Source organism: Amblyraja radiata, chromosome 28, assembly GCF_010909765.2.
Source record: "Amblyraja radiata isolate CabotCenter1 chromosome 28, sAmbRad1.1.pri, whole genome shotgun sequence".
Taxonomy (NCBI): Eukaryota; Metazoa; Chordata; class Chondrichthyes; order Rajiformes; family Rajidae; genus Amblyraja; species Amblyraja radiata.
In genome coordinates this window covers 2816551-2840735 of record NC_045983.1, presented here as the reverse complement: position 1 = coordinate 2840735, position 24185 = coordinate 2816551, and the positions used below count along the sequence as shown (strand labels likewise).

The following is a 24185-nucleotide window of genomic DNA, read 5'->3' as shown; positions in this document are numbered from 1 at the left end:
CAGACGGCGTTTCAGGTCAAGGCCCTTCTGTAGATCAATACCGGTTGATAGTCTGACAACCTTCACCCCGACTCTGCCCTCAGCCAGCCTAACTACCATTTTGAATGTAGACACAAAATGCTGGAGTAACTCAGCGGGGCAGGCAGCATCTCTGGAGGGAAGGAATGGGTGACGTTTCGGGTCGAGACCCTTCTTCAGACTTTTGTGTCTACCTTCGACTTCAACCAGCATCTGCAGTTCTTTTCTACTAACTACCTTTTCCATCTTTTAAAAAACCCAAAGATATTGATTTTAAACATTACATGTCTGATGTTTGTTACCTCATCAAAGAATTCCTTGAGATTGATCAGTGGATTATTAGACTGGAAACCTCTATGTTACAATTGTACAAGACGTTGGTGAAGCTGTATTTTGAGTATTGTGTTCAGTTTGGTCGCCCTTCCATAGGCAGGGCGTTGTTAAGCTGCAAAGAGTGCAGATTTACAGGGATGTTACCAGTATTTGAGAGTCTGAGCTATAGGGAGAGGTTGGGCTTGCTAGAGCGCAGGAGGCTGAGGAGTGATCTTATAAGGGTACATAAAATAATCGTGGGAATAGATAGGGTGAATGTACAGTCTTTTACCCACAGTAGGGAAATCAAGAACCAGAGGACATGGGTTTAACGTGAAAGGGGAAATATTTTCACTCGGAGGACTATAACAGCCTTTAAAAGACATTTGAACAGGTATATGTTTGGGGAATGTTTAGAGGGATATGAGCCAAACGCAGACAGGGTCTAGTGTAGATGGGTCTGCGTGGGCCAAAGGGCCTGTTTCCGTGTGGTATGACTCTGACTCTACAGCGGAAACTGTCATGTCATGAGCTTAATAAATGATTGAATGGTAGAGCAGGAATTGGAATTAGGGTATTTTGTGGTAACTATTGGGTTAAATTACCATTTTATAAATTCAAAGTGCACTATTATTTATTTGCTTCATTTGAAGTAGTTAAAAACTGTTATCAAAACATTCAACAATTTTTAGCAGTATAGTCTATTACATTTTTAAAGGAAGGTATTTGAGAAGTTCTCTGTCATGACCGAAATGTAGCCTGATTTGCTGATCTAACTAAATGAAGTGTGCAAATCAGTTTGGAGAAGAGGCAGGAGTGTTTGCAAAACAATGGAGATGCCTTTAGTGAATGAGCATGAAGATGGCAAATGTGAGGTTGTTCACTTGGAAGAAAACTTTGTAAATGGTGTTCTGAGGAAACCTGCTTTTGTTGATTCAAGGCGTTTTATGGCAGTGGGCATGCAAGCTTGATGACTTGCAGTTAATGTGGTTTGACATTTTACTATATTCCAACTTAAGGAAAAACTGAGTAAAAGGGAGGGCATTTTTATTTGCTGTATGTGTTGAGGCGCATTCACATATTGATACTCTCTGGAGTATGTGCCATTATGTGCAGTAAGGAGCTGATAGAAGTAAGGAGATAATGTGTCTTGAGTTGAAAGTAATCTGTTTAGATTTTAATGAATACACCACCTTAAAATGTGTCCAGCAAATTTGCTTCCATCAAAGCTGCATTCTTAAACATCAACCCTTTATTCATGAACATTTTGAATACAGAAATGTTTACCCATGAGTTATCATTACATCCCCTTCAGTTTAATTTTGTGGAACGATTTTCACACAGGTTGGCATTAAACCATGGTTTGTGAGATCAATGAACTTCAGACTGATATGATAAACTGCTTAAAATACTTGTGTAACTCTCAAATTTTTTTTTGCATGTCAAGGTGATGTTAATGATCCATGTATCTCTATAAATTGAAATTTTGAAAATGATTCATCGGATGTCATCGGTGTACTTGGGAGAAGCCTGCTTCTCCGTTGAATCTTGGTCGTTTTTTCACCTGGAAGGATTGCTGATGTATTGCGTGACTTGGTATTCTGTGTTCTTGCTGTGTTCCAGTGTTTGCCTTCAGTGTCATCACAGCATTAACGTCACATTGATAACAATTGTTGTGACTGGTTTCAGTTCTATCCTACTCATTTTGTTTCCATTTCCTTAAATGCTGTCCCAAACCACCTGGCTCAGGCTTCCTGCAAAGAAATTCTTTGTTTGAAACTTGCTCACCGTGTCCTTCCTCTTCTGATGTGTTTTATTTTTAAGGAGTCCTTTTCAATGAAAGTTGATGTTCCATCATCCCCATCTACCAACCAGCAGGGTGGTGATGAACAGGATTCGTCTCCTTCCAAGCTATCCAAAGAGGAGCTCATCCAGAGCATGGACCGTGTCGATCGGGAAATAGCCAAAGTGGAGCAACAAATCCTCAAACTGAAGAAAAAGCAGGTATTGAGAGTTTGTGCAATGGGTACAGTGCTCGGTTGTGTGTATGTCTACATGTAGACGTGTTTACTCCTGTTTTCATAAATGGCATAAGAAGTTTAATCTGCATTTTGAATTTTGTTTGGGTTGATCCTCATTGAGCTAGGTGTGCGTCATGAAAGTTGTTGCTCAGCATGAGAAGCTGGTGGAAGTGGAGGTGACGGTATCTTGAAAGTGGGCAGCCCAGAGTGTGGTTCAACGGAACCGAGATGTGCACTGGTGGTGGGTGAGGAGTGAAGGATGGAGAAGTTATTGGAAAGGGGGCCATTGCAGAACAAAGTATGAAATGTAGCTCTAGAGTTAGTTATACGTTACAGAAGCAGGCCCTTCTGCCTCTGCCAACCAAGTTGCCTAAACGAGCTGGACCATGCCTCCACACCTTTCTTATTCACGTGTCCTCTAAATGTTGCAAGTGTATCCATCTTTACTACCCCCTCCAGGGCTCTCGCTTAACTTTTTTTCCCTGTTGCCAGCCGGGCAACCATGGCAGCCTTTTAGGTTGCCAAATGGCTGTTTAGGTGGTAATTTAGATGGCTTGCATAACACGTGCGATAATGTGCTTGGACGAAGTTCGTAGTTACCAGTCGGAATTATACTCAAAGAAGCATTCACATATTATTTCTGCTTCAAATAAAGTCACAAACTAAACATTCACCAATCAAGACATGATATATCCCACTAGGACATGCAACAAAATTATAAAACAGTATCTCAACTCTTTTTACACATTGCAATGAATGCAATTTCTATTAGTTCTTTCCACTTCCAAACAAAAATGTGGTTGGATTATTCAGCGTATGATCAACCTGTGTCAATAAATTCTGGACCATGGTAACATATATGCGTACGTATAGTTGTGAATGTTGCTCATTAAATAACTACAGTACTGATACTCCATATTATGAGCATTGAATTGCCGTTAAAATGAATTCTGTAATAACGTGTCAATGGTAGCAGTGACAAGCAAACACTGCTGTTTTAATGTTTCACGTGTTCACAATATAATTAATCCATCTTTATAGATTAAAACAAATATTAACATTGGGAATTAAAACATTTGATTGCATTCCGTTATCAAACATAGTCAATGTTCGCTCTGAAGACATTTCCAGGACAATAGGGTCAGGGAGGGGGGTGTGTGTGTGTGAATCAGTGCGGGGTGAATATATGGGGGGGGGGGGGGGTGGTTAGAAGGCAGTTGGTGCAGAATGGATGGATTGAGGCAGGTGAATTACTACGTGTTGGTTGGAGTAAGTAAAATTGTGAGGGGAGAGCACGGGGGATGTCAGTGGTATTGAATGGGGGAGTTCAGTACGGGATGGATGGGGGTAGACAAAAGTGCTGGAGAAACTCAGCGGGTGAGGCAGCATCTATGGAGCGAAGAAAATAGGCAATGTTTCGGGTCGAGACCCTTCTTCAGACTGTTCCCCCCCATTCTTCTTGAATGGGAGGATCAGTACAGGATGGATGAGGGGTGGGAGGAGATCAGCGCAGGATGAATGGGGGGAGGGGTCAGTACAGTGTGGATCGGAGGGTCTGTGCAGGATGAATGGAGGATCACTACAGGATGAATGAGGGGAAGGTGCAGGGTAAATGGAGGGTAGGTCAGTACGGGATGAATGCGTGGATTAGTACAGGGTGGATGGGGGATCAGTACAGGATGGATGGAGGAGAAGTGCAGGATGGATGGGAAAGGGGTAAGTACAGGGTGAATTGGGGAACCAGTGCAGGATGGATGGGGGGGGGGGGGTGGCAGGTGAATTAATGCGAGGTGGATAGGGTGATCAGTGCAGGATGAATAGATGGGGGGGGGGGAGATGGGGAGGGGAGCACAGGGGATGTCAGTGAGGACTGAATAGAGGTGGGAATGGGGATCAGTGCAGGATGGAGAGGAGGGGTCCCAGGATAAGGGGGTGGGGTGGTGGAGGGGGCGTACGAGAGAGAGAGAGAAGGGGGCGAGGTGGGGAGGAAGGAGGGTCAATGCTCCTCGGACAACATCGCCTGCTGTCTTGGCCGTTGGGAACTCCTCGCCACCGCCTCCCTCCTCCGCCAGCCAACGGGGCCGAGCGGTGCAGCTCAAATATCCTATAGCTATAGTATCTTTGGTGCAGCTGCTTCAGAAGTGTCGGAGCTAATGACGGGTCCTGCACAGCAGCCGCGATAGTGGCTCTATCTCCTCCTCCTCCCCGATAGCGGCCGCTGCTTGCAAACCCGCTAACGGCGCTTTAAAAAAAAAACCCTCCCGCACGCCGATGCCTCCCCATCCCTCCCTCCTCCCGGCCTCGGCGTGCGGGAGGGTCTTTTTTTAAAGCGCCGTTAACGTGTTTGCAAGCAGCGGCCCTTATCAGGGCGGGCTGGGGATGGGAGGAGGAAGAAGAGATGAAGCCGCTGTCGCGGTCGCTGCAGCCGCTGTGCGGGACCCGTCATCCGCTGCGAGTGGTCAATGGCACCTGGGCAACCGTTAATTTCGAGCTCTGCCCTCTATCAGCCTATTGCATATGTCCACCACCCCCTGTGGAGAAAAAAATGCTCAATGGGACTTTAAAAAAAAAAAAGTTCCTCTCTCACCTTAAACCTTTGCCCTCACCCCGCACCTAGTATCTTTCCCATGCATTACAGCCGTCACCGCCGACACAAAACGTCGCATTCCCTTTCTCCATAGATGCTGCCTGACCCGCGGAGTTACTCCAGTTTTTTGTGTCTATCTTCGGCACAAACCAGTATCTGGTTGCCAAGCCGGGCAAAATGACTCTGCGTTTAGGTTGCCCGGCGGTGCTTTGAGTGGTCAATGGCACCTGGGCAACCGTTAATTTCGAGCTCTGCCCTCTATCAGCCTATTGCATATGTCCACCACCCCCTGTGGAGAAAAAAATGCTCAATGGGACTTTAAAAAAAAAAAGTTCCTCTCTCACCTTAAACCTTTGCCCTCTAGAATTAGACTTTCCTAACATGGTGAAAAGACTGTGGCGATGCACCTTATCTATGCCTCTCATGGATTAGATAAACTGTGGTGGTGGAGGCAGATACAATGGCATCATGTTTGACACAGACATTGTGGGTCAAAGAGCCTATTCCTGTGCTGTAGTGTTATATTTGAACAGGCAGGAAATCAAGGGATACAGACCATGTGCAGGTAAATGTGCAGTTAAACTTGGCATCATAGTCAGCACACATATCGTTGGTTGAAAAACCTGTTCTGTGCTGCACTGTTCTATGTTCTATTAATCAACTTTCATTGATGGTATATTGCTGGGGAGAGAGAGGATGGCTTTGGGAGCTCAGGTGCAGAATCTAAAATTAGAATTAAGAAGCATGAGGAAGCTTTCACTTTCCATACTATGCAGAGATGAGAATGAGATGGAGGAAAAATCTGGGGGAAATCACAGACATATAATGATTATTGAACGGTGACATTCAAAGTTTCAAGTGATTCCAATATGGAATAGAATACGGTTAATGCAAAAGAGTTGAAACGTGTTCAGAAGAAGCTACATTGATTGTAATTTTTCCAGTCCAGCCAGGAGCGTGAACATGTGGAATAGAAGCAGACTTAAGACTATTTGTCCCATTGTGCCTGCTCAGCTTTTCAATGAAATCCCATCTGAATTTCACCTTGTTTCAATATCTTAAAAGATTCTGTACTTGGACTTGAATATACTCAATATTTGAGCCTCCACAATCCACTGCAGTCATGAATTCCAAAGATTCATCACCCTTTGAATGAAGACATGTTGTTCCATATGTACTCAGAATAGCTAAACCCTTCTCTTGAGATTATTAGCCCTGTTTCTGAACATGCTAGCCAAAGAAAACAAATTCCGCATCTATTTGTGTTCAAAGAGAATACCTCTCAACCCTCTAATCCTCCAATACCTTGAATACCTCCAACCCTCAACCCTCTAATCTAAATGTTGAATATTTTTCCATTTTAGAAAGGCTTTCTGTTTTGCAATTATACCAGTTCCTGGTTGGGGAGAACAGACCTGTGTGTAATACATATTAGGTTTGGTGCCACAATGGCCCCAAATCACTCTCTTCTCGTACTCAAATCCTCTTGTAGTACAGGTCAATGAACTGTTTGCCACTGATTGCTTACTGAATTTGCAATTTCTTCCATTTTTTTTGTGCCGGAATCCTTGGGTTCCCATGAACACAAAATATTTTCAATCTCGTCATTTAAAATATACTCTGCTTTTCTACCTTTTGTACCATAGGGATAACCTTGCTTCTCACCATCCATATTACCCGTGTCATTTACTTGGGTCTATTGCCTGCGTCTTTTGCCGAATAAAATTGACTTTGAAGCCCCTCTGCGTCCTTCAGAGAAACCATGTTGCCATCTAGTCTTATACCTGAGCAAACAAATATGTAAACATCCTGATCTCGTCATTCAAATTATTGATATAGATGATGAACAAGGGGCCCTCAGTATTGAATCCTACTATACTCCACTGGTTGCAATTTGCATCATGAGAAAATTGTTTATTCATAAATTTCTGCAAATGAAAGCATTTTTTAAGGATCCATCACAGCTTGGTTTAGGAACAGCTCCTTCTAACGCCACATAAAATTGCAGCGAATTGTGGACGCAGCCCAGACCATCACACAAACCAAGGACAAGTTGCACCCTGGTCACTCCCTCTTCTCTCGTCGGGCTGAAGGTGTGTGAAAACGCACACCTCCAGATTCGGGGACAGTTTCTTTCCAGCTGTTACCAGGCAACTGAACCATTCTACCACAATTAGAGAGCAGTCCTGAACTGCTATTTACCTCATTGGTGACCCTCGGACTATCCTTGATCAAACTTTACTGGCTTTACCTTGCATGAAACGTCATTCCCTTATCATGTATCTACACTGTGAATGAATCTGTTGTAATCATGTCTTTCCACTGACTGGTTAGCACGCAACAAAAGCTTTTCACTGTACCTCGGTACACATGACAATAAACTGAACTGAGATGAACCACTCTAACTTCAAGTAACCCTAACTTTCCCTCTCTCCATCCCCTCCCCTCCCCTCCGACCAGTCTCCGACTATATTTTATCGCTACCGCCCACTCCCCTGATATCAGTCTGAAGAAGCGTCTCGACCTGAAACGTCACCCATTCCTTCACTCCAGAGATGCTGCCTGCCCCGCTGAGTTACTCCAGCATTTTGTATCTATCTTCGATTTAAACCAGCGTCTGCAGTTCTTTCCTGAACCACTCTATAATCCACATTGAACGTTTGTCCCAACAATGTGCACCGTAATCTTATTCAATTAATTTATTTTGTGGCATCTATCAACTGAAAGACCAAATGCACCACAAACTGCTTTGCCTATTCTGCATGCTACAACCTCAAAACATATATTGTATGGAATTGGATGTAGTTTGGGGGAATGAGATGCACCAGGTTTTAATGGAAGAACGCTTGGGGAGGGGGGGTCAATAATGGATTGAGTCTTGAAAAATTTGTATATGGATCTATTTAATGAGACGAGGAACACTCTTTAACACTCCTGTGCTGGCCTCCTCCATTGTGGAGGGCAAGGATATTCTTGGAGCCAACTTGAAATTACAGAACTCTAGAGCTTTTAACTCGCTAGCGGGAAAACCTATCATCGCATATTATTTTTACGCTTTAGCACAAACAATCCTGTGTTGCAGATTGCATCTTTTCTAAGGATGAGACTCAATAGTCATACATGTGTAACAACCCATTCGGTCTACTTTTCCATGCCAATCATTGTACTTACTTACCCTAGTTCTATTTGCATGCATTTGCTCTATTTAAGGGCAGCATTGTGGCACAGCTGGTAGAACCGCTGCCTCAGAGCACCAGAGACTCGGGTTCATTCCTGACCTCGGGTGCCGTCTGTGTGGAGTTTCCACATTCTTTCTGTGACCGTGTGGGTTTCCTCCCACATTCTAAAAACCGGGTTTGTAGGTTAATTGCCCTCTGTAAATTGCCCCTATTGTGTAGGAAATGGATGAGAAACTGGGATAACAGAATGATTGTGAATGATGGTTGGCGGTTGAATCGAAGGACCTTTTTCAGAATCACACTTTATTCGCCAGGTATGTTTTGCAACATACGAGGAATTTCATTGGCCAGGTCAGTCATACAATAAAAAGCAACAGATCACTCAAAAACACATTTTAACATGAACATCCACCACAGTGATTCCTACACATTCCTCACTGTGATGGAAGGCAAAATAAAGTTCAAGTCTCTTCCTTCTGTTCTTCCTCGGTCGTGGGCCTCGAGCCCCCGTTGACGAGACGATCTTGACTCCCGTAGCCGGCGGCGTTCGGGGCCTCCGCGTCGAGGCGATCAAGCTCCCGCATCGGGGGGATGTCAGCTCTCCCGCGCCGGGCGATCGAACCTCGCGTCGGGGCTGGTCGAACCTTCCGCGACGTTGGAGCTCCTGACTCGGCCTCACCCGAGACTGCGAGCCCTTGATGTTGATTCGCAGTCAAGGGATAAGCTCCGATGTTAAGTCCACGCCCGCGGTGGGGCTCACAACAGTCCGAGGAGGCCTCTAGCTCCATCGATGGAAGGCCGTAGAGCGCCCGGAGAATGATCCGAAAATGAATCACATCTCGGTTTAAGAGCTTGAAAAAAAGGTTTCCCCTGATCCCCTTTCCCCTCCCCCCTCCCCACATAAAACAAACCGAAGAACATTAAAACAAACTTTTAACACTAAAAAATAACAAAAAGAATGAAAAAACGCACAGACTGCTATCGCCCAGGCACCACTGATGGAATAGTACTCTATACTCTATCTGTAAATTAAACCTATGCTTTGGTGATTGAAATGCCTGTCCAGATGTGCCTTAAATGTAGTCAGAGTATCTGTAACTACCTGCATTACATATTCTCTGTAGGGAAAATGCCCCCTCAGATCATGAAGGCAAATATCCCACATGTAGCCTCCATCCTATTTATCTGTGCTACCACTTTCAGGGATGTGAACTTGTATCGCAAGGTCCCTCTGTTCATCAACACTCCCCAGGGCTCTGCTGTTTACATTTGCCCTACTTTTTATATGACTTTACAAAATGCATTGCTTCTCACTTGCCAGGTTTAAATTCTACATGCGATTGTTCCGCCTAACTTTCCAGTCGATGCTGTTGCCCAAGGCAATCCTCCTTGCTATCTACAACACCACAGATTTTCAAATAATCTCTAAATTTACTAATCATTCCACCAACATTTGCATCCAAGTGATTCATCTGTAACATAATCATCAAAGTTTCCTGCACTAATCCTTGTGGTACAACTGGTCACAGACTTCCAATCAGAAAAGCAACCCTGCGCCACTACCATCTGGCTCCTATTACCGAGCATCTAATTTTCCAGCTTGCCTTGGATCCCATGTGGTCTAAATATTTGAACCATCTTAGCATGCGCGATCTTGACAAATGCCTCATTAAAGTCCATATAGAGGATATGGGGATCAGACTAGAAAATCGCTACTTCAGACATGTCCTTCATTGAGGACTGATCCCCCGGCATAGTACTAATGGTTGACTGATGGAAATCATAGACATGAAGTTATAGATTGCAATGGCGTATGTTTCTGCTGCTTTTGTTGGCTACTGTTCCTCATCTTGTGGTCTGTCTGCCTGAGCTCCTGGTTGCCAGCCATCTTAATTCCCCTTCCCACTCCTCCCTTCAACTGCCAGAGTGAAGTCCCATGCATAAACTAGAAGTACAACACTTAATATTTCTCCTGGGTAGCTAACAACCATGAACGTTCAATTCTCCAATTCTGTGTAAATCCTTCATCCTTTTTCATCTGCCCACACACGCCTTTCTTACCTACCTGTCACCCAGTTCTCTCACCCTCTTCCATCCGCTCATCACCCATCCCTTTCTACTCCAGGGTTCCCTTCTTTCTTCTCCCCATTCCTCCTTGCCACCATCTCTCCCCTGGTTTTGCATTTCACTCTCCTGTCCACCCTTTCTTATCAGATTTCACTAGTTGTGAGGGATTCAAATTTTTAGGGCATTGGAACCAGTTCTGGGGGAGGTGGGACCAGTACAAACAGGACGGTCTGCACCTGGGCTGGAATGGAACCAATGTCCTTGGGGGAGTGTTTGCTAGTGCTGTCGGGGAGGATTTAAACTAATGTGGCAGGGGGATGTAAAATGAGGGTAGAAGCAACAGGTAGCAAGGTGAAAAGTAAAAGTGGCAGGCAGACAAAACCAGGGCAAAAATCAAAAAGGGCCACTTTTCAACATAATTGTATAAGGGGTAAGAGCGTTGTAAAAACAAGCCTGAAGGCTTTGTGTCTCAATGCAAGGAGTATTCGTAATAAGGTGGATGAGTTGAACGTGCAGATAGCCATTAATGATTATGATATAGTTGGGATCACGGAGACATGGCTCCAGGGTGACCAAGGCTGGGAGCTGAACATCCAGGGATATTCAATATTCAGGAGGGATAGAGAGAAAGGAAAAGGAGGTGGGGTAGCGTTGCTGGTTAGAGAGGAGATTAACGCAATGGAAAGGAAGGACATTAGTTTGGAGGATGTGGAATCGTTATGGGTAGAGCTGCGAAACACTAAGGGGCAGAAAACACTGGTGGGTGTTGTGTACAGGCCACCTAACAGTAGTAATGGAGTTGGAGATGGTATCAAACAGGAAATTAGAAATGCGTGCGACAAAGGCAAAACAGTTATAATGGGTGACTTCAATCTACATATAGATTGGGTGAATCAAATTGGCAGGGGTGCTGAGGAAGAGGATTTCTTGGAATGTATGCGGGATAGTTATCTAAATCAACATGTAGAGGAACCAACGAGAGAGCAGGCTATTTTAGACTGGGTATTGAGTAATGAGGAAGGGTTAGTTAGCAGTCTTGTTGTACGTGCCCCCTTGGGCAAAAGTGACCATAATATGGTTGAGTTCTTCATTAGGATGGAGAGTGACATTGTTAATTCAGAAACAATGGTTCTGAACTTAAAGAAAGGTAACTTTGAGGGTATGAGACGTGAATTGGCCAAGATTGACTGGCAATTAACTCTAAAAGGGTTGACGGTGGATATGCAATGGAAGACATTTAAAGACTGCATGGATGAACTACAAAAATTGTTCATCCCAGTTTGGCAAAAGAATAAATCAGGGAAGGTAGTGCATCCGTGGATAACAAGGGAAATCAGGGATAGTATCAAAGCGAAGGATGATGCGTACAAATTAGCCAGAAAAAGTAGCATACCAGAGGACTGGGAGAAATTCAGAGACCAGCAGAGGAGGACAAAGGGCTTAATTATGAAAGGAAAAATAGATTATGAAAGAAAACTGGCAGGGAACATAAAAACTGACTGCAAAAGTTTTTATAGATATGTGAAAAGAAAGAGATTAGTTAAAACAAATGTAGGTCCCTTGCAGTCAGAAACAGGTGAGTTGATCATGGGGAACAAGGATATGGCGGACCAACTGAATAACTACTTTGGTTCCGTCTTCACTAAGGAAGACATAAATAATCTGCCGGAAATAGCAGGGGACCGCGGGTCAAAGGAGTTGGAGGAATTGAGTGAAATCCAGGTTAGTCGGGAAGTGGTGTTGGGTAAATTGAATGGATTAAAGGCCGATAAATCCCCATGGCCAGATAGGCTGCATCCCAGAGTACTTAAGGAAGTAGCTCCAGAAATAGTGGATGCATTAGTAATAATCTTTCAAAACTCTTTAGATTCTGGAGTAGTTCCTGAGGATTGGCGGGTAGCAAACGTAACCCCACTTTTTAAGAAGGGAGGGAGAGAGAAAACGGGGAATTACAAACCAGTTAGTCTAACATCGGTAGTGGGGAAACTGCTAGTCAGTTATTAAAGAAGGGATAGCAGCACATTTGGAAAGTGGTGAAATCATTGGACAAAGTCAGCATGGATTTACGAAAGGTAAATCATGTCTGACGAATCTTATAGAATTTTTCGAGGATGTAACTAGTAGCGTGGATAGGGGAGAACCAGTGGATGTGGTGTATCTGGACTTCCAGAAGGCTTTCGACAAGGTCCCACATAAGAGATTAGTATACAAACTTAAAGCACACGGCATTGGGGGTTCAGTATTGATGTGGATAGAGAACTGGCTGGCAAACAGGAAGCAAAGAGTAGGAGTAAACGGGTCCTTTTCACAATGGCGGGCAGTGACTAGTGGGGTACCGCAAGACTCAGTGCTGGGACCCCAGCTATTTACAATATATATTAATGATCTGGATGAGGGAATTGAAGGCAATATCTCCAAGTTTGCGGATGACACTAAGCTGGGGGGCAGTGTTAGCTGTGAGGAGGATGCTAGGAGACTGCAAGGTGACTTGGATAGGCTGGGTGAGTGGGCAAATGTTTGGCAGATGCAGTATAATGTGAATAAATGTGAGGTTATCCATTTTGGTGGCAAAAACAGGAAAGCAGACTAATATCTAAATGGTGGCCGATTAGGAAAAGGGGAGATGCAGCGAGAACTGGGTGTCATGGTACACCAGTCATTGAAAGTGGGCATGCAGGTGCAGCAGGCAGTGAAGAAAGCGAATGGTATGTTAGCTTTCATAGCAAAAGGATTTGAGTATAGGAGCAGGGAGGTTCTACTGCAGTTGTACAGGGTCTTGGTGAGACCACACCTGGAGTATTGCGTACAGTTTTGGTCTCCAAATCTGAGGAAGGACATTATTGCCATAGAGGGAGTGCAGAGAAGGTTCACCAGACTGATTCCTGGGATGTCAGGACTGACTTATGAAGAAAGACTGGATAGACTTGGTTTATACTCTCTAGAATTTAGGAGATTGAGAGGGGATCTTATAGAAACTTACAAAATTCTTAAGGGGTTGGACAGGCTAGATGCAGGAAGATTGTTCCCGATGTTGGGGAAGTCCAGGACAAGGGGCCACAGCTTAAGGATAAGGCGGAAATCCTTTAAAACCGAGATGAGAAAAACATTTTTCACACAGAGAGTGGTGAATCTCTGGAACTCTCTGCCACAGAGGGTAGTTGAGGCCAGTTCATTGGCTATATTTAAGAGGGAGTTAGATGTGGCCCTTGTGGCTAAGGGGATCATAGGGTATGGAGAGAAGGCAGGTACGGGATACTGAGTTGGATGATCAGCCATGATCATATTGAATGGCGGTGCAGGCCCGAAGGGCCAAATGGCCTACTCCTGCACCTAATTTCTGTGTTTCTATGTTTCTATGTTTGTACTCTTTTGTCTTCTCCATTTAACCCTGTCTTCTCCACTTACTGCCCCAGTCGTTGTGACTATCTCCACACTTTTCTCCCTCATTTGCCAATCAACCCCTCCTTACCTGGCTCCACCTGTCACTTTCCAGTTCGTCCAACCCCTTCCCTTCATCTCTTACTAAGAGCTTTCTCTCCTCCATTAGTCTGAAGAAGGATCTAACCCAAAATGGCCACAGACGCTGCCTGATTCGCTGAGTTCCTCCAGCAGTTTAGGTTTTATTTGTTGGTTCAAGATTGCAGTATGGTCTCCACCTAAAATGTGGGCCATTCCTTCTATCCAGAGATGCTGCCTGTCCTGCTGAGTTATTCCAGCATTTTGTCTATTTCCAGTGTCTCCATCTCTTGTGCCTCAGGGGCTTGCATTTTCACTTGCCCAATCTTTTTTCTTTTGCGTTAGATTTTAGTACCACGCTGAATGATTGTGCACATTGTGTGAAGATAGAATTCTGCTTAAGGACTATGAAAGGAATTCCATAGACACTCAACTTCAAGAAGAAATTCTACTCGGTCTTAAATGAGAGCCCCTTTATTCTAAGATTGAGCCCTCTCATCCTAACTTTATCCATGAAGGGAAACGGATTTCAGGTGCTTACCCTGTCTAGCCCCCAAAGAGCCACACTGTTTCGATAAAATTGCTTGTCATTCTTCTAAATCAACTTTTCACTGATGCCCAATTTGTGTTTAACCAAAAGATGAGGTTCTGGAGAAACTCAGGCAGCATCTGTGAAAAGAATGGACTGACAATGTTTCCTGACCTGAAGCATCATTTGTCCATCTTCTCCCCCCCCCCCACAGATGCTGCCTGACCCACTGGGTTCATTCAGCACTTTGTTTTTTGCTTAAGATTCAAGCATCTGCAGTTCCTTGTATCTCTCACTTGTTTATCCAAGATTGCTTTGCTCAAGCCCTCAAGGAGAGAGTAACTGCCTTTTTCTACAACATGCCATTTGATTGAGGCATCACAACACTCAGGGCAATAGACGTTAAGAGTAGAAATCTCAACTATTGTAATCCATACAAAGGTACACAGTCGGGATTGTTTGAGATTAGCCTGAGTTAGAAGGGTTTCTCAATAGTATCTTAAACTCAACCAGCTACTTCATCTTATAACCATATAACCATATAACAATTACAGCACGGAAACAGGCCATCTCGACCGTTCTAGTCCGTGCCGAACACGTATTCTCCCCTAGCCCCATATACCTGCGCTCAGACCATAACCCTCCATTCCTTTCCCGTCCATATAACTGTTCAATTTATTTTTAAATGATAAAAACGAACCTGCCTCCACCTGCCTTCACTGGAAGCTCATTCCACACAGCCACCACTCTCTGAGTAAAGAAGTTTCCCCTCATGTTACCCCTAAACTTCTGTCCCTTAATTCTCAAGTCATGTCCCCTTTGTCTGACCTTCCTCTGTGTTAGAAGTGGGGATGTTCACTTTTTATTGCACAATATATAATTCTGTTTGCGGTTCCTTGGAAAATAAAGACGCTTATATAACCAGCAGCAAGACCTGTTCTGCTTTCTGGTATGGATTGATACATGTCTGATAATTATTGCACTATACCAGTGTTAGGCAACGAATACCAGGCAATAAGTCTCTCACTGGGGAAAGCCTGATAATATATGGTGGACATTCAATAACAGTGCCATAGCTTAGACCCGCAGAATCAACATTCTCGAAGAAATTAGTTAGGGCAGAGAGAAAAGGCATGACCATTGATTAGATTTTTTTCATTGAACCAGCCATTGAAATTCTGTGGCAACTAGAGCACTTCAGAGTTTGGGTATCTCGAGGCAAGTAATTGACCTTCTGATTCTCCAAAACCTTTCAATCATCAACCAGCCAGAAATCAAGAATGTGATGCTATTGCTCTCTTGTGTTTTTAAATGTGATTAAAAATATCACTATCTGATTACATGTGGCAAAAATAAAATACTTTTCTCATGAGTGGTCCTGAAAAGTGTCTTGGATTTCTGCTATTTTTCTGCACAAAAAAAGTATTTGATGTCAAAATGCATTGTTTAGTGAAAATGACATTCATGTCATGTGCACCAGTACAGTGAAAAGCTTTGTTTTGCATGCTATCCAATCCAATCAGATAAGAGTCAGTCAAACAGCACTAAAATGGGCCTTTTGACCTAACTTACCCATGCCGTCCAAGATGCTCCATTTTCGCTAGTCCTTATTAGTAATTTTGCAGATGACACAAAAAATGGGTGGCATCATAGATAGCAAAGGTGGTTATCAAAATTTACAGCGGTATCTTGATCATTTGGGCAGATGGGCTGAGAAACGGTAAATAGAGTATAATGCAGATAAGTGCAAGGTGTTGCATTTGGGGAAGTCAAACTAGGGCAGGACCTACACTGAATGTCAGGGTTCAGGGAGTCTGGCAGATCAAAGGGATCTTGGAGCTGAGATACATATTCCTGGAAAGTAGATAATGTGGTCAAGAAGGATTTTGATACAATGGCCTTTGTCTTTCAGGGTATTAAGGTCTGAAGAAGGGTCTGGACCTGAAACGTCACCTATTCCTTCTCTCATGAGATGCTGCCTGTCCTGCTGAGTTACTCCAGCATTTTGTGTCTTACCTATTGAGTATAGAAGTTGAGATGTGTAAGAAGGAACTGCAGATGCTGGTTGAAATCAAAGGTAGATGTTATGTTACAGTTGAGTATAGAAGTTGAGATGTTATGTTACAGTTGAACAAGGCATTGTTGGAGCCGCATTTGGAGTATTGTGTTCAGTTTTGGTCACCTTGCCATAGTAAGAAGTTGTTAATTTGGAAAGAGTGCAGAGAACATTTACAAGGATGTTGCCAGGACTTGAGGGGCTGAGCTGCAGGGAGTGGTTGGGCAGGCTTGGACTTTATTTATTGGAATGAAGAAGACTGAGGGATGATCAATCTTATAGTGGTGTATAAGATCATGAAGGGAACATATAGGGTGAATGCACAGTCTTTTATCAGAGTATGGGAATTAAGAACCAGAGAACATAGGTTTAGGATGAGAGGAGAATAAATTAATAGGAACCCTGGAGGCAACTTTTTCCACACATATGGAACAAGCTGTCAGCAAAGGTAGTTGAAGCAGGTACTATAACAACATTTAAAATGAATTTGGACAGTTACATGCATAGGAAAGGTTTAGACGATATGGGCCAAATGCAGGTAGGTGGGACTAGTGTAGATGGGGCACCTTGATTGTCATGGGGCAGTTGGGGCAAAGGGCCCGTTTCTGTTCTGCCTGACTTTAATTGTAGTGCACCAGTTTTACCAACAGAGTCTAATATATGCAATGGGATAGAGATGAATTGGACAGTACCCTAAGCTTATGGACAGACTGTTCAGAAACCTGATAACAGAGGGGACAACGCTGTTCCTGAGTCTGTAAGCTTTCATGCCTCTATATCTTCTGCCCAGTGGGGCATGAAAAAGAAAGAAACATTGAAGATATTTTAGTCCAACAGCACCCATTCCCTATTCTACCCTATCCCAGGGGGCAGAAAATACAAAAGCTTGAAAACATATTGCATCAGCTTCAGGAACGGCTCCTTCCCTGCTGTTATCAGGCTACAGAACGGCCCTCCCATAAGCTAGAAGATTGGGCAGAAAATATAGAAGCAAGGAAGTATACACCATCAGCCCTTGCACTGTTTCTCCAGAGCTGTAATGCTGCAACACTATGTGCCACACTCTGGCATTTTTCTCTTTCTGCTCACTGTTATAATTATGTATGACCTATTATACTTTTGTATGGTTAATTATGCTTGTGTGTAACGTGATTTGGTAGGATAGCACGCAAGCACATTTTTTCAATGTATCTCGGTACACATGACAATAATAAACCAGCACCAATACCTCTGAACAAAGGCAGCAAGCACATCAAAGCAAACACTAGCAGGTCTCCATCAATTTGCACATGATCCTACTTTGGATCAAGGTAACCATATCCTCATTGATTCCGGGTCAAACATCACCATGTTCACATAGCGAATTAGGGATGCACATAAAAACTGGCCTTGATTATGATCACCACATCTGTAAGTGAGTAAATAAAAACCCAACGGCTACACAAACTTGCTAGTTAGGATCATGGGCTAGTGATTAGAGGCAGCAATCCTAGTTAGAGCGGGTCGCAGTTGCAGGGAGGAAGAAATATATAGATATACTAGACCAAGTGCAGACCCGTTGGGTCTGTTCCCCCAACGTGCGGTTGTGGGGGGGGAGGCGGCATGCAGCGTCACACACCCTAACTATCCCCCCCCCCCCCCTGCACTCACGCTAATTACCCCCCTTGATATTATATTAATATTAATTTGCTCCTTTTACCCCATAACCACCCTATCTACTGACGCATAGCCCCCAACTTGCAGTCACATCTAGAGAGGGGAGGGGGGGGGGGGTGCGGGGTTAGAGAGTGAGGGCAGAGAGAGAAGGGACAGAGACACAGAGAGGGGAAAGAGGGATGGGGGGTGGAGAGGAGGAGAAGAGGGAGGGTGGGTGAGGGGGGAAAGGTGGGGGAGGAGGGGAGGAGAGAGAGAGGGTGAGAGTGAGGGAAAGAGGGAGTGCTGAGGAGGGTGGAGGGAAGAGGGTAGGGGGTGCGGAGGGGAGGGGGTTTAGGGGAGGGTGGGGGAGGGGAGAGAGAGAGGGGGAGAGAGGGTGGAGGGAAGGGGGTAGGGTGTGTGGAGGGGAGGGGGGTTTAGGGGAGGGACGGTGGGGGAGGAGAGGGAGAAAAAGGGGGGAGAGAGAGGGGGGGGAGAGAGGGGGGGGATGGAGGGGAGAGGAGAGGCTGGGGGGGGGAGAGGAGAGGGGGGGGGGTGGGGAGAGAGAGAGAGAAAGGGAGAGACGGGGGGAGAGAGAGAGAAAGAGAGTGCCTTTTTACTTCAACCCAAACCCCCCAAACAACCATTTGCAGGCAGTGCTTTTTTATTTCAAACTAACCATATTTTCATTTTCAAACCACATTAAGGGTACTTACTCACAGGTGTGAAGAAATGTGTTCAGTGTCATTCAGAGCTCAGAGTGACAGAGACTAATTGACAGAGCTTCATCTTGATGAGAGACTGATTGAGGCACACCACTGCCTGGTTTTATAGTCCCTCCCCCTCCCTCCAGCAGGGGCAGCAGAGAGAATGGGGAATTTTGTAAAAACATTAATATCTCCGTCATTTTTCATCGACGGGAAAAATCCTCGGCACACATGCGGCGGAGGGGGACTCTGAGCAAGGTGGCCAAAAATGACGGCGGCGTTCTCTCGGAAATCGCAGCACAGAAGGCCAAAAGCGGTCAAGAACAGAGATTTAGTAATATAGATAACAAAATAGAATACTTGGATGTCCCCTGTGTTTCTCGATAATAAAACAATCTTCAAAGCTGAAGTTTTGCATGCAAGCTAGATTTAGCACAAAGATGTGCACTGCACCCACTTTAAAAAAAAACCCTTGGAGGACCTCCTTTGCCCAAAGAGGGCCCAATTTATATTTTCGCCATTGAATATTGATGATATTTCTTCAGATGAGTTATATTGATTGGACCTGAACAAAGTATTTTGGGATCACCTGAACCACAAAGAGAAGCGCTGAATATCTGAAGGATATTAAAATTCACAAATTTTAAATCAGTTTACTGAGATTCCAAAGAAATGCTTCCAATGCCATTACAGAACAAAATCAGCAATGCATATTATATAGGTGCTTTTGGTGGAACAGGCAATTCTTTCCTCCTTAATCTACGCTGCTAAAATGTGAAGACAAAACATGATCTTGGACTTATCATTTCTTTCCACTGTTATGCAGATGACACACAGCTCTATCTCCCCCTGAAACCCAACAACCGGTCAAATTTAATCAGCCATGCACTGCCTCGAGGACATAAAATGTTGGATGGCACAGAACTTCCTCCAACTAAACGAGAGCAAGTCTGTGGTCATCCTACTCGGCCCCTCCGACTCCATTAAAACGATAACAGGCAGCCTTGGAAGCCTAACCTCCTTAGTCAAACCGCACGTCAAAAACCTTGCCGTGATATTTGACTCCGCATTAAAGTTTGACAAGGAAGTCAACTCCGTGGTAAAAGCTATTTCTTCCAGCTTCGTACCATAGTTCCAATTCGACGACCTTGAAAATATCATCCACGCATTCATCTCCTCCCGCCTTGACTACTGCAACTTCCTATACACTGGCATCAGCCAATCATCCCTGTCCCGCCTGCAATTGGTTCAAAACGCCGCAGCAAGACTTCTGACAGGTACCCGTAAAAGGGACCACATCACCTCGATTCTGGCCTCTCTCCACTGGCTCCCAGTACGGTACAGAATCAACTTGAAGCTCCTCTTATTCGTATACAAAGCCCTTAAGAGGCTTGCCCACCCCCCCCCCCACATATCAAAAATCTTCTAACCCACCATTCTATCTCCAGATCCCTCAGGTCGGCCGACTTGGGGCTACTGACTATCCCGCGGTCTAGGTTTAGGCTCAGGGGTGCCTGCGCTTTTGCGGTTGCAGCACTTAGACTGTGGAACAGCATCCCTCTCTTCATCAGAACTGCCCCCTCCATCGACTCCTTTAAGTCGACGCTCAAAACCTATTTCTACTCCCTAGCGTTTTTGAGTCCCTCTGAGGAGGCGCTGTAAACAGTTTATGTATGTATTGTTAGGTCTGTGTAACATTGTATGTAGCACATTATTACCTGAACTGGTGTACAGCACTTTGGTCAACGTGAGGTGTTTCTAAATGTGCTATACAAATAAAATTGATTGGTACACAAAAATGCTGGAGAAACTCAGCGGGTGCAACAGCATCTATGGAGCGAAGGAAATAGGCAACGTTTCGGGCCGAAACCCTTCTTCATGCTCCATAGATGCTGCTGCACCCGCTGAGTTTCTTCAGCATTTTTGTGTACCTTTGATTTTCCAGCATCTGCAGTTCCTTCTTAAACAAATAAAATTGATTGATTCTCAGGCACTGCTTTAACACTTGATAGGGGAAATCTGCACAATCAGCTTTTAAACTACCTTTAAATTTGACACATGTGGAGAACCCAACATGTACCATTGGTCGGGGAACTGCAATGGATAACATTCTGAAAGACTGTAAATCTGTGATTAATGTGCAATGGCTTGCAAGATAGCCGTTGAAGCATTAAATTGAACTTTGGAAAAATGGGAGATATTATTCTGGTGCTCACTGGAGATTTTCTTCAAATGCAACCAGTAATTGTACGAGATACTAAAGCAGATGAACTGAAAGCCTGCATAAAATCATTATATATTTGGGAAAATGTTAAACAGTTACAGTTAAAAAAACAATATGCAAGAGCATCTGACAGGTGATCCGTCTGTGAGAGTGTTTGCTTTGAATTTCCCCCCAAAAATGAAATTGGTAAATTGAACACAAAAAATTAACAAGAATGATTGAAAGTTTAAACCTGGGCTGAATTGTTACAACATTTCACTATCTGATGGCAGTTGTTTCCCAAAATTAAAAAACTCAGCACTATTTGAATTATTTCTGTTTGTGTGAAAGAATGATTTTAGCACCAATAAATAGTTCTGGACATGTGCTAAAAAACAACCTTTCTGTACAATATACATTTATTGGCTGACATTGAGACTGTACATTGTCTGCACTATTGTCAGTCTTACTACCTAGTGTACCATCACATAATCCTGAACTGAAAGGAGTTCTAATCCTGCTATACAGGAATTTGTACCCATGAATACTATGGAATAGCGCAAAATCATCAGTCCAAAAATTACTGCCACATGTAACTTAGGCAATTGTAGTGCTGTGGTGAAATGTTTTCATTCCCTAGATACCAATTATCCCATCTAACCTACATTTACAATTCAGTTTCCTTGTAATAAAAAGGAACAGATGCTGGCTTATTACCAAAGATAGACAAAAACTTTTTCACACAGAGTTGTGAATTTGTGGAATTCTCTGCCTCAGAAGGCAGTGGAGGCCGGTTCACTGGATCCATCCAAAAGAGAGTTAGATAGAGCTCTTAAGGCTAGCGGAATCAAGGGGTATGGGGAAAAGGCAGGAATGGTGGGGTACTGATTGTAGATGATCAGCCATGATCACATTGAATGGCAGTGCTGGCTCAAAGGGTCGAATGACCTACTCCTGCACCTATTGACTATGTATCTATGAGTGTTTGACGGCACTGGGTCTATATATGCTGGAGTTTAGAAGAATGGGGGGAGGGGGGCTCATTGAAATGTACAGAATAATGAAAGGCTTGGATAGAGTGGATGTGGAGAGGATGTTTCCACTAGTGGGAAAATCTAGGACTAGAGGTTTAGGATTAAAGGATGTTCTTTTAGGAAGGAGATGGGAAATTTCTTTCGTCAGAGGGCGGCGAATCTGTGGAATTCTTTGCCATAGAAGGCAGTGGAGGCCAAGTCAATGGCAGAGATAGATAGATTCTTGATTAGTACAGGTGTCAGAGGTTATGGGGAGAAGGCAGGAGAATGGGGTTAGAAGGGAGAGATAGATCAGCCATTATTGAATGACGGAGTAGACTTGATGGGCTGAATGGCCTAATTCTACTCCTATCTCATGATGTTATGATGATTCCGAAGCACATCAACAATGAAATCAAGTGAATTTACACCTTGTATATAAATACACACCTAATACATAAGATAAATAAATAAAATGTCATTTTCATATACATATTTATCTTCATTGTGTATGTTATTGGTAATTTCAGTTATGCCACAAAATTTTGAACCCCCCCCCATTTTATATTATTTATGGAATAATTTTATATTTTAAGTTTTTATATTTTATTTACATGGAGAACTATACAATCCAATAGCACAGAAATAAATGCAAAGATCTGGGGTTGTCAACACAATACCGCAAGAAATGTTGGATATGGCAGCTGGAACATTCATAAAGTTTAAGCTTCAGTTGGTGAAGTTGCAGGGCCAGTGTGGCCAGCAAGAGGCAGCTGGACTGGATGTTTGAGAGAAAGTTTCAGATGAATCTAAGCCTGTCAAGGGGAGATTGTTGGAGAAACTGATTTGTTCATTGTTTTATTTGTTTGACCTCCACTTTGTGTAAAGGCGTACTCCACACATTAAAGGGATTTGTGTTTTGATGTGGTGTCTCTTCCAGTGCAAGACAGTGAGAAGAGCCAGAGAATGATGTATTTTAAGATGTGTTTTTCATTTAAAAAAAGCATTTGTGTAGTTTAGAATACAACGCCTGTGTATGTTGGCAAGAAATATTGACTCTCTTATGTTACCTCTTAGCAACAACTTGAAGAGGAAGCAGCCAAGCCTCCAGAGCCAGAGAAGCCCGTCTCCCCTCCTCCAGTGGAAGCAAAGCATCGCAGTATTGTCCAGATCATCTATGATGAAAACAGGGTAAGGACAAAAACAAGAGTTTCTATTTGTAGTTTCACTCGCAAGCAAATTGTGAGAAACGTACTATTGGCCTCCACTGCCTTCTGTGGCAGAGAATTACACAGATCTGTGGGTGAAGAAGTTCCGTTGTTGCCCAAGGGGCTTTGCACATCAAGATTGCTAACTAATCCTTCCTCATTACACAATACTCAGTCTAGGATGGCCTGTCCTCTAGTCGGATCTTCTACATATTGGTCTAAATAAAATCCCATGAATGGCTTTGTGCTGTACAAAAATGGCAGAATATGAACAAACTAGATCTTAATTTCTTTGAATAGTTTATTGCAAAAATAATAACAAGGTATCTGAGTGTTTGGAATTTATAATCATGCATGCTTTGGATCTTGGGCAGTTCCTTCTCTCCTCCATACTTTGCTCTTGCCATCACTCTGATATAAATTAATCTTCATCTCATCTGTCCACATGACCTTTTTCCAGAACTGTGGTTGCTCTTTTAAGTACTTCTTGGCAAACTGTAACCTGGCCATCCTATTTTTGAGGCTAACCAATGGTTTGCATCTTGCAGTGTAGCCTCTGTATTTCTGTTCATGAAGTCTTCTGTGGACAGTGGTCATTGACAAATCCACACCTGACTCCTGAAGAGTGTTTCTGATCTGTCGGACAGGTGTTTGGGGGGTTTTCTTTATTATAGAGAGAATTCTTCTGTCATCAGCTGTGGAGGTCTTCCTTGGCCTGCCAGTCACTTTGCGATTAGTAAGCTCACCAGTGCTCTCTTTCTTAATGATGTTCCAAACAGTTGCTTTTGGTAAGCCTAAGGTTTGGCTGATATCTCTATAACAGTTTTATTCTTGCTTCTCAGTCTCATAATGGCTTATTTGACTTTCATTGGCACAACTTTGGTCCTCATGTTGATCAACAGCAATGAAAGTTTCCAAAGGTGATGGAAAGACTGCAGGAAAGACTAGGTGATGAGAGCTCTCTTATACCTGCATTAAGGAGGCAATTAAACACACCTGAGCAATTACACCTGCAAAGCCATGTGTCCCATATATTATGGTGCCCTGAAATGGGGGAACTATGTATAAACACAGCTGTAATTTCTACATGGTGAAACCAAAATATATTAAAAATGGCCTTTATTAAAATCTGACAATGTGCACATTAACCACATGTGATTTTGTTCTATTACAAATCTCAAATTGTGGAGTGCAGAG

General features: G+C 43.6%; 1 protein-coding gene across 3 annotated transcripts in view; it reads left to right on the top strand.

Annotated features, from left to right (window-relative positions):
• The window catches only part of ncor1 (nuclear receptor corepressor 1), a 180616-nt gene that overhangs the window by 25104 nt on the left and 131327 nt on the right, over nt 1–24185 (top strand). For all 3 annotated transcript variants that reach the window (XM_033045584.1, XM_033045581.1, XM_033045583.1), the window contains exons 5-6: nt 2155–2334; nt 22858–22971. In XM_033045584.1, coding sequence (XP_032901475.1) covers nt 2155–2334; nt 22858–22971 — 294 coding nt within the window. The remainder of the gene's footprint in view (nt 1–2154; nt 2335–22857; nt 22972–24185) is intronic.